The sequence below is a fragment of the Heloderma suspectum genome, chromosome 4 (assembly GCF_057233095.1).
Source record: "Heloderma suspectum isolate Gila_16-S chromosome 4, 16-S_ref, whole genome shotgun sequence".
NCBI classification, from domain to species: domain Eukaryota; kingdom Metazoa; phylum Chordata; class Lepidosauria; order Squamata; family Helodermatidae; genus Heloderma; species Heloderma suspectum.
The window spans coordinates 210,510,342-210,525,877 of NC_139461.1; the positions used below are offsets into that span (position 1 = coordinate 210,510,342).

Below are 15,536 nucleotides of genomic sequence, written 5' to 3' on the forward strand. Positions count from 1 at the left end.
AAAAAAAAATGAAGCAAAAAGAACTAAATGAAACTGCAGCAAGTTTTCTTATTCTGCGCCTCAGATTGTGAAAGCTTATTGAAGGTTTTTGTTTGCTAGTTTTATTTTCATCATAACAGGCCTCCTCTCTATCACATTTTGAAGGATAATAAGCTCACAGTATAGATTACTTTAGAAGTCATGCTATTACAGTTTTTCATTCTGTCTTGGTTGCATCTCTACCTTCAGGGTAGGTTCTGTTTCTTCCTGTCCTGATAGTTTCTCTCATTCCAAGCTACAAATGTATTTTAGAACTGCTAGGTGAACCTGATAACTTTATTTTCAGATACATTATTTTTTAAAAGGAGAGGGGAAAACGTATCTTCAAGAGTGAAGTGATTCTAACATATTTATTAGCATCTTTTTGTCTGAGAGAGCTAGTATGGTGTGGTGGTTTTGTGTTAGAGTAGAATGTGGGACCCCTTCATGGAACACTGCCTTGTTGTGGCAAAGGGGCTTGCGTAACTCAGTGAAGCCATAAGCTATGCCGTGCAGGGCCACCCAAGACGGACAGGTCATGGCAGAGAGTTCTGACAAAATGTGATCCACTGGAGAAGGAAATGGCAACCCACTCCAGTATTCTTGCCAAGAAAACCCCATGGAATGTATCACAAGGCTAAAAGATATGATGCCGGAAGATGAGCCCCTCAGGTCGGAAGGTGTCCAATATCCTACTGGGGAAGAGCAGAGGGTATTTCCAAGTAGCGCCAGAAAGAGTGAAGCGGCTGGGCCAAAGCCAAAAGGACACTCAGCTGTGGATGTGTTTGGTGGTGAAAAGAAAATCCGATGCTGTAAAGAACAATATTGTTTAGGAACCTGGAATGTCAGATCAATGAATCAAGGTAAGCTGGAGGTGGTCAAACATGAGATGGCAAGATTGAACATCGACATCTTGGGAATCAGCGAACTCAAATGGACAGGCATGGGCGAATTTAATTCAGGTGACCATCATATCTACTATTGTGGGCAAGAATCCCTTAGAAGAAATGGAGTCGCACTCATAGTCAACAAAAGGGTGGGAAAAGCAGTACTGGGGTACAATCTTAAAAATGATAGAATGATCTCAGTACGAATCCAAGGCAAACCATTCAACATCACAGTAATTCAAGTCTATGCCCCAACCACTGAGGCCAAAGAAGCTGAGGTTGAAGACCTATGAAGACCTACAACACCTTCTAGAACTAACACCAAAAAAAGATGCCCGTTTCATCATAGGGGATTGGAATGCTAAAGTAGGAAGTCAAGAAATCACCGGGATAACAGGCAGGCATGGCCTTGGTGTACAAAATGAAGCAGGACAAAAGCTAATCGAGTTTTGCCAAGAGCTGATCATAGCAAACACTCTTTTCCAACAGCACAAGAGACGACTCTACACATGGACATCACCAGATGGTCAATATCGAAATCAGATTGATTATGTCCTTTGCAGCCAAAGATGGAGAAGCTCTATACAGTCAGTCAAAACAAGACCTGGAGCTGACTGTGGCTCAGATCATGAGCTTCTTGTGGCAAAATTTTGGCTTAAATTGAAGAACGTAGGGAAAACCACTAAACCATTCAGGTATGACCTAAATCATATCCCTTATGAATATACAGTGGAGGTGAGGAATAGATTTCAGGGATTAGACCTGATAGACAGCGTGCCTGAGGAACTATGGACGGAGGTCCGTAACATTGTTCAGGAGGCAGCAACTCAATCCATCCCAAAGAAAAAGAAATGCAAGAAAGCCAAGTGGCTGTGTGATGAGGCTTTACAAGTAGCTGAAGAAAGAAGGGAAGCGAAAAGCAAAGGAGAAAGGGGAAGATATATCCAACTGAATGCAGAGTTCCAGAGAATAGCAAGGAGAGACAAGAAGGCTTTCTTAAATGAACAATGCAAAGAAATCGAGGAAAACAACAGAATGGGAAAGACTAGAGATCTCTTCAAGAAAATTGGAGATCTCAAGGGAACGTTTTGTGCAAAGACGGGCATGATAAAGGACAAAGAAGGCAGGGACCTAACAGAAGCAGATGAGATTAAGAAGAAGTGGAAAGAATACACAGAAGAACTCTACAGGAAAGATCTGAATGTCCCTGATAGCCATGATAGTGCGGTCACTGAACTTGAGCCGGACATCCTTGAGAGTGAAGTCAAGTGGGCCTTAGGAAGCATTACTAACAACAAAGCTAGCGGAGATGACAGTCTTCCAGCTGAGCTATTTAAAATCCTAAAAGATGATGCTGTTAAAGTGCTGCACTCAATATGCCACCAAATTTGGAACACTCAACAATGGCCGCAAGACTGGAAAAGGTCAGTTTACATTCCAATTCCAAAGAAGGGCAACGCCAAAGAGTGTTCAAACTACCGCACAATTGCGCTCATTTCACATGCCAGCAAGGTGATGCTCAAAATCCTACAAGCTAGGCTTCAGCAGTATGCGAACCGAGAACTACCGGAAGTACAAGCTGGGTTTCGAAGAGGCAGAGGAACTAGAGATCAAATCACCAACATTCGCTGCATCATGGAGAAAGCAAGAGAATTCCAGAAAAATGTCTATTTCTGCTTCATTGACTACACTAAAGCGTTTGATTGTGTGGATCACAACAAACTGTGGCAAATTCTGAAAGTGATGGGAGTACCAGACCACCTTACCTGTCTCCTGAGAAACCTGTACGAGGGTCAAGAAGCAACAGTAAGAACCAGACATGGAACAACCGATTGGTTCAAAATTGGGAAAGCAGTACGACAAGGCTGCATATTGTCACCCTGCTTATTTAACATATGCAGACTACATCATGAGAAACGCCGGGCTGGATGAATCACAGGTCGGAATTAAGATTGCTGGGAGAATTATCAACAACCTCCAATATGCAGATGATACCACCCTAATGGCAGAAAGCGAAGAGGATCTCAAGAGCCTCTTGTTGAGGGTGAAAGAGGAGAGTGCAAAAGCTGGTTTGAAACTCCACATTAAAAAAACGAAGATCATGGCATCTGGCCCCATCACTTCCTGGCATACAGAAGGGGAAGAAATGGAAGCAGTGACAGATTTTACTTTCTTGGGCTCCAAGATGACCGCAGACGGTGACTGTAGCCATGAAATTAAAAGACGCTTGCTCCTTGGGAGGAAAGCTGTGGCAAACCTAGACAGCATAGTAAGAAGCAGAGACATCACTTGCCGACAAAGGTCCGTCTAATCAAAGCTATGGTTTTCCCAGTAGTAATGTATGGCTGTGAGAGCTGGACTATAAGGAAGGCTGAGCGCCGAAGAATTGATGCTTTTGAACTGTGGTGCTGGAGAAGACTCTTACGAGTCCCCTGGACTGCAAGGAGGTCAAATCAGTCCATCCTAAAGGAAATCAACCTTGCGTGCTCATTGGAAGGACAGATACTGAAGCTGAAGCTGAAATATTTTGGCCACCTAATGCGAAGAGAAAACTCTCTGGAAAAGACCCTGATGCTGGGAAAGATTGAAGGCAAAAGGAGAAGGGGACGGCCGAGGAGGAGATGGCTAGATAGCATCACCGATGCAATGAATATGAACTTGAGCACGCTCCGGGAGAGAGCGCAGGACGGGGGGCCTGGCGTGCTGTGGTCCATGGGGTCACGGAGGGTCGGACACGTCTGAACGACTGAACAACAACAGAATGTGGGAAGCAGATGCAAATGCTTACTCAATACTCAGACTTTCTGGCTAGCCTTGAGCAAGTCAACTAACCAGGTTCACAGAATACACCGGGCTCATCGGGGGGTGTTTAACCCACAGTGAGCTGACGCGCATGCCAGTCACCATTTTGAATATGCACCCCCCATTTGGGGGTTGTTGTGTCATGTGAACTGGGCTACTTGACTGTTAAACAACCCTTGCATAACCCTCAGTTTTATAGGGTTGTTTAACTGTCAAATAACTCTTCGTGGCTGGGTTCACATTACATGACAATCCCTGAGTGCGGTTGCCTACTCAAAATTGTGCCCAGCAAGCGCCGCAGCTGATTGTGGGTTAAACAACCCCTGATGAGCCTGAGGTGTCATGTGAACTGGCCCATTATCTCTATTGATTCTAAAACCCATGTATACCACCACTTGAGTTTTTGGGACAAGAGGCAGGATAGAAATACGACAAACCCGAACTAGTAATTTTTAGATTAATTTATCTTCGCTCAAGGCTGCAATCATACTTATTAGGAAGTAAGCTCCTTTGAACTCAGTGAAATGTACTTCTAGGCAAACATGCATAGGCTTGCATGTAAATATAGTATTTTCTGAAGTTTCTTTGAAGACATCTTTCAGTATACAGTAATAATTAAAATTATTATACCTTTAGAATTTTTTTAATTTACTCCCAAATTAAGGGTATATCTTTTGTGTTTTCTTCTGAAAATAATGGCCAGCTTTTGTTTCTTCAGAAAGTTGTTACTTCTTTACATGATGAGCTAAATTTTCCAGGTGGGCATTTTCTAGTTAAATGAGCTCCAGAACTGTACATAAAGCTTGCTATTATTCGTTTATTGGGTGGGGATAACAACATGGTAGATGATATGATAGACCACCTTCATGACTGGAGAGGTGGTGTCTGGATGGCTAGGGAAGGACTAAGCTAAGATGTCTTGTGGTGGGGCTGCAATGAGAAGGGGGATTATTTTTGTTATGTTAATCATATAGCATAAGTGTCAGTAAAAGCACACCAGATATGACTATGCCAGTTGCATCTAAATAGTGCAAGTTGAAAGAGGAATAAAGAATGAAGTTCCATAATCCACTGTTGAGTCTGAAGGTATTGACTTCCTGTTTCTAGTGTTCATTACATTTAAGAACATAAGAGCCATGCTGGATCAGACCAAGGGTCCATCTAGTCCAGCATTCTGTTCACACAGTGGCCAGCTAGCTGTTGACAGGAAACCTACGAGCAGGACATGAGTGCAACAGTACCCTCCCACCAATATTCCCCAGCAACTGGTTTACATAGGTTTACTGGCTCTGATACTGAAGGTAGAATATAGCCATAAGAACTAGTAGCCATTGATAGCCTTTTCTTCCATGAATTTGTCCAATCCCCTTTTAAAGCCATCCAAATTGGTGACCATCACTGCATCTTGTGGTAGCAAATTCCCATAGCTTAACTATGAACTGTGTGAAGAAGTACTTCCTTTTATCTGCCCTGAATCTCCCACCAATCAGCTTTATGGGATGATTCCAGGTTCTAGTATTATGAGAAACGGAGAAAAATGTCTTCCTATCCATGTTCTCCACACCATGCATAATTTATACACCTCTATCACATCTCCCCTTTCCCTTCTTTTTTTCCAAGCCAAACAATCCCAGCTGTTGTAAACTCCCTCCCTCATAGGAGAGTTGCTCCAGCTCCTTGATCATCTTAGTTGCACTTTTTCCAGCTCTACAATATCTTTTTTTAGGGGCGGTTTATATCCCATCTTTCTACCAACGGCTTTAAAGTGGTATACATGGCCTTCCCCCATGTATACTCTTGATAGCTTCATGAGGTAGGTTAGGCTGAGTGATAGTGACTGGCCCAGTGTCACCCAGTGAACTTCATGGTTAAGTGGGGATTTGAACCCTGATCTCTCCAGTCCTCATCTGACACAGTTCACCACACTGGCCCTCAAAGTCAGCCCTTATGAAACTAAATATATATCCTATTTACAAGGTGACCTTTGAGACTGGATTTTAGTGGTCAGACCAGACCACTGCTATTGTGGAACTGGAGAATAATTGAATCATTTATGGGTATAGTAGTGAAACACAGCCATGGAGTTTTCAAACTTTTTACCTTCAGAAAACCCTTTCCATGTTGACTCATCTATTGAGTAACATGTCTGCCTTAGTGGATACTGGAGCATATTCTAGGGCATTTTGTCAGCTCCTGTTGTAGTCAGCTCTGTTAGGTCTCACTGTTGCCTCACATACATGGAGAGCCAAACTCTATATGAGATTAAATGCATCTTTGAATTTAACATACAGTTTTTTCCAAAGGCAAATAGCATCAGCGAGTGGTGGTGGTGGTATGAAGTAATTATTGGGATCGCAGTAGTTGTGGAGGGGGGAATTTAGTTCTTTCCTCCCTTTATTGGGTCCTGAGGAAAATACTTCTGAAGCTGAAGCTGATTTCTGTGGGGGAACTGCCATTTCTTTCCAGTGCAAACTGGCACCTTCAGAGGAGAAATTTTCTTCAGGACCCAAGTAGGGGGACTTCCAGTTGGAGCCATGTCACCCTGGCAAGCGTCCTGCGGATGCTCTGCAGGTCGCCTCCTCAAACAGCTTTTAAAAGGTTGAAAAACCTTTTCATCTTCCCCTGGAATTGAAAGGGAAGCTAGAGTACCATCTGGATAAGACCTTGGAAGAACAACTCCTTTTGTGGAGCAGCAGAAGAGCTGGACTCTAAGGTCAGTTTTCTGGAGCGTCATCTACTCAAAGCTGTTTTGAAACTCCTATGTAATTAGGAGACTTCAGGGCTGACGAACTCCAAAACTATTTATGAATTAAAAATGCCAACAAAATCTAAGGACCTGCAAAATTTGTTGAAATGACTGTTCGTTTGTAATTATACTTGCTTGCTTTCTTTATGGAAGAGGAGGATGGCAGCATCAAGGGGAAGGAAAGAAGCTGCGGGACCACCGCCAACTCCCCCAATCCCTCCCTTGGCAAAGTTTTCTAGAGATGCCGGAGATGTAGAGGAGTTGCTGGCTCTGATCAAAACTTTGTCTTCTCAATTAGCAGAACAGGCTAAGAGGCTGGATACAATCCAAAATTCTATTACTAACCTTCAAGGGGCTGTGGATCTAATTAATAGCTCTTTGCAAAAGATGGAAGTGAAGGTTAATGCTCTCCAAGACCAGGTGTCTGCACAAGAGATGGGTATACATACCTCTCATAATATCCTGTCTGTGAGAATTTCCCAACTGGAGACATATACTAGTAGAGCGAATCTGTGTATCCTTGGTATCAAAGATCTGCCCGCTGATAAAAGTCTGTCTAAATTCTTGGATAAATTTCTGCATGAGCTTCTCGCTCTGCCATCTGATTATTTACCCGATATTGAGCATGCATACTGTGTTCCAGGTCTAGCTCGTGGCATCAAAGGGACTGCCTGTACTGTTATAGTTCAATTTGCAAGAGTTTCTACAAAAAAATCATATTTTGTGCTTGGCAAGAGAAGTGGGAGAAGTTGGGGGGGGGGGCAACACGAGACAAAGTTACGTTATTTCCGGATTACGCTAAAGAACACTGACAAAAGAAGGCAATTTACCAAGGCGAGAAATCAGGCAAGACAAATGAATCTGCAATATCATATCAAATACCCTGCTATATTTTGCATTCTTTTTGAAGGCCAGATGAAAAAGTTTTTAAATCATGAAATGGCGGAGGCTTGGCTAGCTGGCGTCCAAAGTAAAGCACGGGAGACATCTTTCCCAGCCTCATGAGCTGGGAACTTTTCAACTATTATTGTTCTTCGGATTTGTTTGGGTTATAAGGTCCGGGCAGTATGCCAGTCCAGAGGACAATTTACATATATCCCTCCCTTTTTCTCTCTCTTTTTCTTACTTCTTCCTTTTTTATATTAGACATGATATACTGTATAATAAAATTCCTGTTTGTGTGTGTATAGATATGTATACATTCATATATAGATTTAGAAATGACACTATCTAAAATATAGATAGTATAAAATATATTAGTGATTTGTTATTATTTCTTATCCTTTTTAATTTCCCTCCTTTTTATTATTACTATCATTATTATGAGACTTTGATTAGTAATACTTTTGGCTTGTTGAATTGTTAAGCTTTACTATTACATGTTAACTGAAGGGCAATATATGGTTAGTGGGAATGAATTGTAGGCTTGCTCCCTTGCTATAAGACTGATGATATAATACTGAAATATAAGGTTGATTATCTATGCTGTACTGAATTGTAACATTGGCAATATTATAGGTATAACTTTTAAGTAGAATGATATTTGAAGTTTATGTGTAATGGAGTTTAAATTTAATCCTTTTAAGTAACTTCTTTATATTTTTTCTTTTCCTTTCTTGCTTTCTTCTTCCTTTTCCTTCTTCTGTTTTTTCTCTCTTTTTCGTTATTGCTGTGTCCTCCTAAGAATACTGTATTGTTGGAAACTGTAGATAATGACTAGGTTGTTGGTACTGTTTATTTTATTTATAAAGATAAAAAATAGAATAAAAGGACCCAAGTAGGAGAAGAAAAGATTAAATTCCCCCTTCCACTACTGCTGTGATCAACGGGCCCACCCTTTGTTAATGCTATTGCCATTTTTTTAAACTCACATATTAAATGCAAAGATATGTTTAATGTTATACCTTGTTTGACCCATATTGGAAGTGGTGGGCAAGCTTGTCTAAACTTACTCACCTTCTCATTCAGGAATCCTGACAAACTTTCTCAGTGTTCCCTGAAACACAATTTGAAAACCAGATAATATGCTCACATACTTCCATACACTGTGATACCAAATACCAAGATGGAATAGGTGATTGTGGCTTTCTCAGTGCCATTTTAAGGCAGCCAACTTTAGTTGTTTACTATGAAATGCCAGCCTTTCTGAAAATGGAAAACATTGTATTTGTTAATTTGGGGATCTGCTGACATGGTTTGGCTTCCTCCTTCTTAATCTTATTTTCTGTAACTTTCAAAGTAAGAGTTCACATGCTCTCTCGTTAACAGGATGAAGAAAGTATCCCTGTAGCATATCGAGAATTACCAGAATACAAAGAGCTACTCGAACTAAAAAAGCTGAAGAAGCAGAAGCTGCAGCAAATGCATGCAGAAAGTGGCTTTGTACAGCACATAGGCTTCAAGGTTAGTAAAGATGTAGACCACCATGTCTTTGGTCAGCTCTGGAATGTAAGATCCTCAGCAGTATTTGTGCCACAAAGCTTCCTAGGCAACATAAGTAAAACGTATTTAAAAGAGAGTAAAACCATTATTGCTGTCTTCACTTATTAATGAGATGTTTGGGATCTAACCTTCATTTCAGGAAGTACTTACGTTAGCTCTCAGAAGGGAAATGGAAAATGTATGCCATTTCATACTCTCAGGATTCCAAATCAATGGAAACTAATAATATTCTCATGAAAAACAGGTAGCTAACTTGTCAGAAACTTTAAGCCAGCCTTCCCCAACCTGGTGCCATCCAGATGTTTTAGACTACAACCCTGGTCATCCTTGACCACTGGCCATGCTGGATGGAAGTTATTGTCCAAAACATCTGGAGGGTGCCAAGTTGGGGAGTTCTTAGGAATTTCTTAATTCCTAAGAAAGTCAAGAAAGGTGGCAAGATACTAGACTAACAGAGCAATCCTATCTAGATAGGCAGCCGCCTCCAAACTCAGAGGCGACCGCCTATCCAAAGCAGGGCAGGAGAAGCACGGAGGGGATCATTCCCTCTGCGCTTCTCCTGCGTTGCTTTTTTGGCTAGACAGCTGATTGCAGCTGTCTAGCTGCGGGAGAACGGAGCGGGGGAGGAGGCTGCTGTATGACACGTAGGATGTGTCGTACAGGCAGTTACACTCTCCCCGTCCTGGAATGCCCCCATTGCGCCCCTTTCCAGCCGCTGTTCCAGGCTGGGAACAGCCCCAAGGACCAGGCTGTTCCACGCTGCCTCCAAGGCAGCATGGAAATGGGGGGAGGTCGGTTCCCAGAAAACAACATATCCTATGGCTGTCTATCGCTGTCTAGTGGCCATAGAATTGCTCCCTTAGCCATTCTTTTTCTCCTGCGTTAGGCACTAAGTAAAGGAGAAAGGAATTAAAAATGGAAAGAAATGTAGTAGATAAGATGGAAGTAACACGATCTATATAGATGCAATACAAGGAAGGCTATAGGGAGCACATGCCAGTAAAGTAAGGAAGATGTATTTGGCTGGACTCAGTAGGAACAGGTAAAATGTTTGTGGGGGTGGCACTAGAAACAAAAGAGCTAAAGGGAACTCTGGGAGAACCATTGGGGAAATCACCCCAATTATATAGTGTCTTCATAGTGTTGAGGGTGGGAAAAATTACCTTAAAGGGAAATTAATTTTGCAGTGGTGTTATCCTCTCTGTATAGAATATTGACTTGATAAGCCTTGTATTTTTGGAGATTATCTTTGGAAATCTTTTTCCTGAGTGCCCTTTGCTGAATTTGTTTTCAGTGTGATAACTGCGGAACTGATCCCATTCAAGGCATTCGGTGGCACTGTCAAGATTGCCCTCCGCAAATGTCTTTGGATTTCTGTGATTCTTGTTCTGACTGGTGAGCAGCAAAATTGATTACATTGATTGACAATTGGCTAGTCAGGTGTTTTTTGGTTCAATTTACAATCTGAATACATACTGAAAAGTTATAGAACTACTCTGCGTTTAAAAGGAAATCCCTTTGATAAAATAATTGTTCTTGTATGCACTGTAGGGCAATACATTTTTTGAAGTGTAAGAATTTTCTAACACATGAATTCATTATTCACCATGAATTTAAAAATGCACTCACTGACTAGTTTATGAGAAAAGTCATATTTATCAAATAATGCTTTTTCCTTTTCTTTCAGTCTACATGAAACAGACATTCACAAGGAAAATCACCGATTGGAGCCTATGTACAGAGCAGAGATGTTCTTAGATAGAGACTACTGCCTGTCACAAGGCCCCAGTTATAATTACCTTGACCCCAACTACTTTCCTGCAAATAGATGACATGGAAAGCAGATCTGCAACCTGAAGCTTAGTATCCTCTTTGAAAACCCAACAGTGGCACTGTCATTGATTCTGTGCCCACCTTGGAAAGACATTTACTTTCCCAGGAATGTCATCCACAGCATGAGAGCTTCCCTGGTGCCCTCATCAAAATACAGCTCTCTGCCTGTCATGATACTAGATAACTGAACAGAGGTTGAACATTCCTAGTGTGCAGGAGGCTTTACTGGGGAGATTTTCTTTTCACCACATTAGTCATTTTTTTAGATGGTGAATCTAAAAAGAAGAATTACAGACGTGTGGCCAGAAATGAAAGCACACATTAAAGATAGTCAATTCCAAAGGCATAAACAACTTGGCTATTATGAGATGCAGAGGTGAAGAAGTACTTACATTAAAAACAGTTGAGTAGTTTGCAGTTTTGTTGTGAAAATAGTTTTCAGCACAGAAACTGACTTCTTTAGGCAAAGTTTTAACCTATGACAGTGTTTGCTTCTAGAACATATTCTTAAAACAATCCCTGTCCCTGTGATGGTCGGTAATAGGCCTTGGAGCTGCTTAATCACATTGACGTTTCTTTACCTTTTTGTTTTTTCCTTTTTACCACAACAAACTTTTATTTACCAACAGTGAAGCACTACAGGAGGCAACTGTGGCGTTGCTTCCTTAACCAGCTCATGGTGTGTGAATATTATAAAACTGTCACGCAGATATATTTTTAAATGTAATGTTATATAAGATGACCATGTGATGTGTACAAAAATATGGTGAAAAGTGCCAGTGGTAGTAACTGTGTAAAGTCTCTAATACCCAACATTAACTCTTATAAAGTAAAATACACAGCCTTCTGCCTCTGTATTTGGAGTTGTTATTACAACTCATCAAAGAAAACTGCCTAATATAAATCATATACGGTAATAATTTCCTCTTTTGTAGTATGCACAAGATCCATGAAAGATTGTATTTTTATTACTATTTAAACAAGTGATTAAATTTAGCCTGAGCAGTGAGCAAGGGTTCACATGCATTCTTTTATACTGCTGGATTTTGTTGTGCATCATTTAAAACATTTTGTATGTTTCTTCTTATCTGTGTATACAGTATGTTCTTAAATAATGTTCAATTGTCAGGAGAACTGTGAGAAATAAACTATGTGGATGCAGTCTGTTTATATATAGAATGCTTACTGTGACTTCTTTCTGAGGAGGTTTGACTTTTGAACCAAAATTAAAAATTGAGAATACCATTTAGCTCATAGACTAAAGGGTTGCCTGATCCTGTTAAGGGGCTCTGTGTTCTAGTAGTCTCTGTCCAGCTGTTTTACTCAGCCTCTTCCAGGATAATGCTCTCAACACCCTGATTCTTACACATCCACCCAGTTCAGAACCCTGTGTGTGCTCCAGTTTACACAGATGGACCTCTTGTGTGCATGCTACTCTATTCACTTTGATGGAGGAAGCAGATTTGCTCACCAAGAGGAATGTTCACGCAGAGCTTCTTCCTCTTTTGAAATGAGCGGAGCAGCACTTGTGGGTGCATGTCAGAGTTGCCATGTGTTTAAGAAACCACTGGCTCAGAGCATTTACATGGAACATGATATCAAGGAAAGAAATAAGACTTCCATGTAACTTGTTTATGACCACGATGCATGTTTCCTTGTATTCTTTTTACAAATCCGCCCCCCTCCCCTTTACAGAATAAAGAAGAAAGGCATTTTGGTACGCTTTATTAGCCTAACAATAGCAATGATTGAAAAAGCTTTGTAATATTTGCTATATATTTTTAGCTAATATATCATTTTGACATGTATAACTTGTGATTCAGAAATGCTGATTATTTTAACTGTAATAGATTTTCACTTGCTTAAACAAAAACTTGAATTTTCAGAGTGACTTAGAATACGTGTTTAACTTAAAATATGGCAGTAAGTAACTAACAAAGAATTGGCTGGTGCATTTGATAGCAGCATTAATTTCAGTTTAATCACAGTGTTAATTTTCACAGTGTTTGTTTAGGTGTAATCACTTTTTGTTAGAGGAGTTTAAGCATTTTTAATATATTGGGTAGATGATGCAGTACCGTTTCTAAATGACTGAGCAGTATAATACATCGTCTGTAAGCATATCTCATTCTTTGAGAAATTTAATAAACCAAAATATATATAATGTAAAAGAATACACCTGATGTATTTCACTTTTCTCTTTAATGAAAGCAAAAGCTTATTGCTTTGGGAAAGAAAAATAATGCAAATATAAAAGAGGATATTCTTTTTCATATTACTCAGATGATATATCTCCTCCACCCAGGTAATTCTTTATATTGTACAGTTTCCAACCATCATTCTGTGATGTGGATATGATCTACGTGTCATTTGCTATAACAATTGGGAGAAGGGATCGGTTCTGTAACAGTTTGAGCAGATGCTGGACCCATCCTAATATCATAGTTCCTGATGTATGTGGCAATGACAAGGACCCATCCCCATGGTTTGAAAAAAAATTGTATCTAGTTCTACCTAAGTCCCTTGGTTAACTTTTTAATTGTTTGATTTGTTACATTTTTATTTCACCCTCCTCCTAAAGAGTGCATGCTTCCTGCCCCTGGATAGGCTCACTATGTATATTGCAGATTTTGCCAGCCAGAAACCCATTAAAGCCATACTGGAGAGGGTGAGTAATTTTGCCTCAAGCATGCTTCTAGGATCTGAACAGACTTTTAAAATCTCATTTTAAATGTTTGGGGTCAACTACATGTTTTTGTTGCTACCAAGACAAACTTCACATACATTGTTTATTCTCATTGAAAGATGGTATGAAACAGAAAACTAAAAGATGGCCAATCTTTGGGATTTAAAACCTTGTGATTATTTCCCCAAACCTTTAATTAGCAGAGAGGTTATTAGCTCCAGATCAACGTGCAAACCAAAATTTTATATAGTTTCCTTCAAAAAGCTGAAATTTGCAGTGTATTCTAGCGACTCATTTTCTGATATGTCTTGACAAACCAATTAAACATGCCTGGCTTGTTCCTGAAAGCCTGGTGCAGTTGCCATATAGGAACATTCAGAGCTGCATAAATAAAAACATCTTGTTTTACAGTTCTGAGATTCTGTTTATGATGCAAATTTCAATCAAGTTGAAAAAATGCAGGATTTGCAGGTAAAGAAGTAAAAATATTTTAAACACTGACTGTATGGTTATTTTATTGTATTTAACAAGACTAAAGGTGCAGAGTAAAAATGATTACCCTTAGCATTAGTCCATACATTTTATTTGTATCACATCTTCATTACAAGAGAAGTAACTTGAAAAATACAAATCTGCCTCAAGTGCTCATTGATAATGCAACTGTTGACGGAAAGATAAATCATGCAAGCAGAAATAGTAGATGATCCAGAAGAAGGATACATTCTCTTCCTAAGAATACTAATATGCTTTTGTCTGCTGATCAGCATACAGAAAACCTTCCAATATTTTAGTTGACTTCTGATCTTTTTTGCAAAATGTGTGGAAATGTGGATTTAAAAATACAGGCTGTTTGAATAATGCTTCTTTCCACACATTTAATCTATTATATTAAACATTAGACAATGAAAGATAACAGCTTAGGGTTTAAAACTGAAATTTACAGTTGCCATATTTACTTGTCAAACATACATTAATCAACATACACATTGATGGTTGCCTCCAACCCTTCAGAAGGTGTGTTTGTTATCTCAGGATATAAATACTATTTCACACTCAAATACTACCATAATTAGCTTAAGTGTTTATACATCTTAAGTACACCAGCAATATTTGGGACTGTGTTTTTTTTTAGCAGACAACAATACTCCTACATTATCATCGCACATTTTAAAACATCCTTACCATAAATACATAGACCATTTGTACCCACTTTGATGTCAACACAGCAACTGACCCTATAATCACATTTGTGAATTGCTTCACATTTAACCAATGTGTTGTATAATATATGTATACACTGCTTTTCTGAGGATTCCCCAACTCCCACTGGTTTGTATTAATGACTGCAACTTAACTGCAGGCATGTTCCATCAATAAGATAACATGGCAGAAAACAGATTTCTCAAGCACTATAAATAAAGAGCAAGCTTAAATAGCCTCAAAATTGAGCTGTCTGTTTACAGAAACAAATGTGGAGTTATGTCAGTTCTGTTGATTGGGACCTCAGTGCTGTTAACTGTATAGTATAACAGGTAATAGTGAAGTGCAAGAAGTGATTTATAGAAATCAGCTGCTGTTTACCATGCTGCTTTCTAACCTGCGAAGTGCGAACTGATCAACAACATACAGTACAAGTATATCATTAGTGTACTGTATGGGTTATAGAAAATTTTACGTTTACAACATGCACTAATCTCTCAAGGCAGCAGCTATTGCTTTGAACAGCATTTTTGAAGAACACTGAGTGTGTGTGAGAGAGACTGAGAGAGAAAGGGAGCACTGCAATTACACTGTGTGTGCTGAAAGAGGAGATGCTGTTCCTTCCTTAGTCAGAAAAGTGTCAACCGAAGCACATGTTTCGAGGAAAACTTCTTCTGGTGTTCCTTCTGCATTTATCTATTAAAACAGAGATTTTGCATCAGATATCTAAACATCAAAAGGGAAACCATTCTGATAGCCTAATCCTTCTAACTGTGAATGTAGATGGTAAGTGCCTACAGTAGTCTCCCCCAACCTGGTGCCATCTGGATTTGGGCTAAAACTGGCTGAGGATGATGGGAGTTGTCAAACATCTGGAGGGCACCAAGTTGGGGTTAGCCCTACAGGACTGAAGCCAAAATGG

The 15,536-nt window shown here is 39.9% G+C and overlaps 2 protein-coding genes across 10 annotated transcripts in view; one reads left to right on the forward strand and one right to left on the reverse strand.

The window, feature by feature from the left end:
• The window catches only part of ZZZ3 (zinc finger ZZ-type containing 3), an 83,960-nt gene extending 71,065 nt beyond the window's left edge, over positions 1 to 12,895 (forward strand). For all 8 annotated transcript variants that reach the window (XM_084852150.1, XM_084852152.1, XM_084852154.1 and 5 more), the window contains exons 10-12: positions 8,722 to 8,856; positions 10,190 to 10,290; positions 10,583 to 12,895. In XM_084852150.1, coding sequence (XP_084708276.1) covers positions 8,722 to 8,856; positions 10,190 to 10,290; positions 10,583 to 10,727 — 381 coding nt within the window. In that variant the 3' untranslated portion in view covers positions 10,728 to 12,895. The remainder of the gene's footprint in view (positions 1 to 8,721; positions 8,857 to 10,189; positions 10,291 to 10,582) is intronic.
• Positions 12,896 to 13,906: 1,011 nt separating this feature from the next.
• Positions 13,907 to 15,536, reverse strand: part of AK5 (adenylate kinase 5) — a 124,137-nt gene continuing 122,507 nt past the window's right edge. For both annotated transcript variants that reach the window (XM_084852178.1, XM_084852177.1), the window contains one exon: positions 13,907 to 15,310. In XM_084852178.1, the coding sequence (XP_084708304.1) occupies positions 15,200 to 15,310 (111 nt within the window). In that variant the 3' untranslated portion in view covers positions 13,907 to 15,199. The remainder of the gene's footprint in view (positions 15,311 to 15,536) is intronic.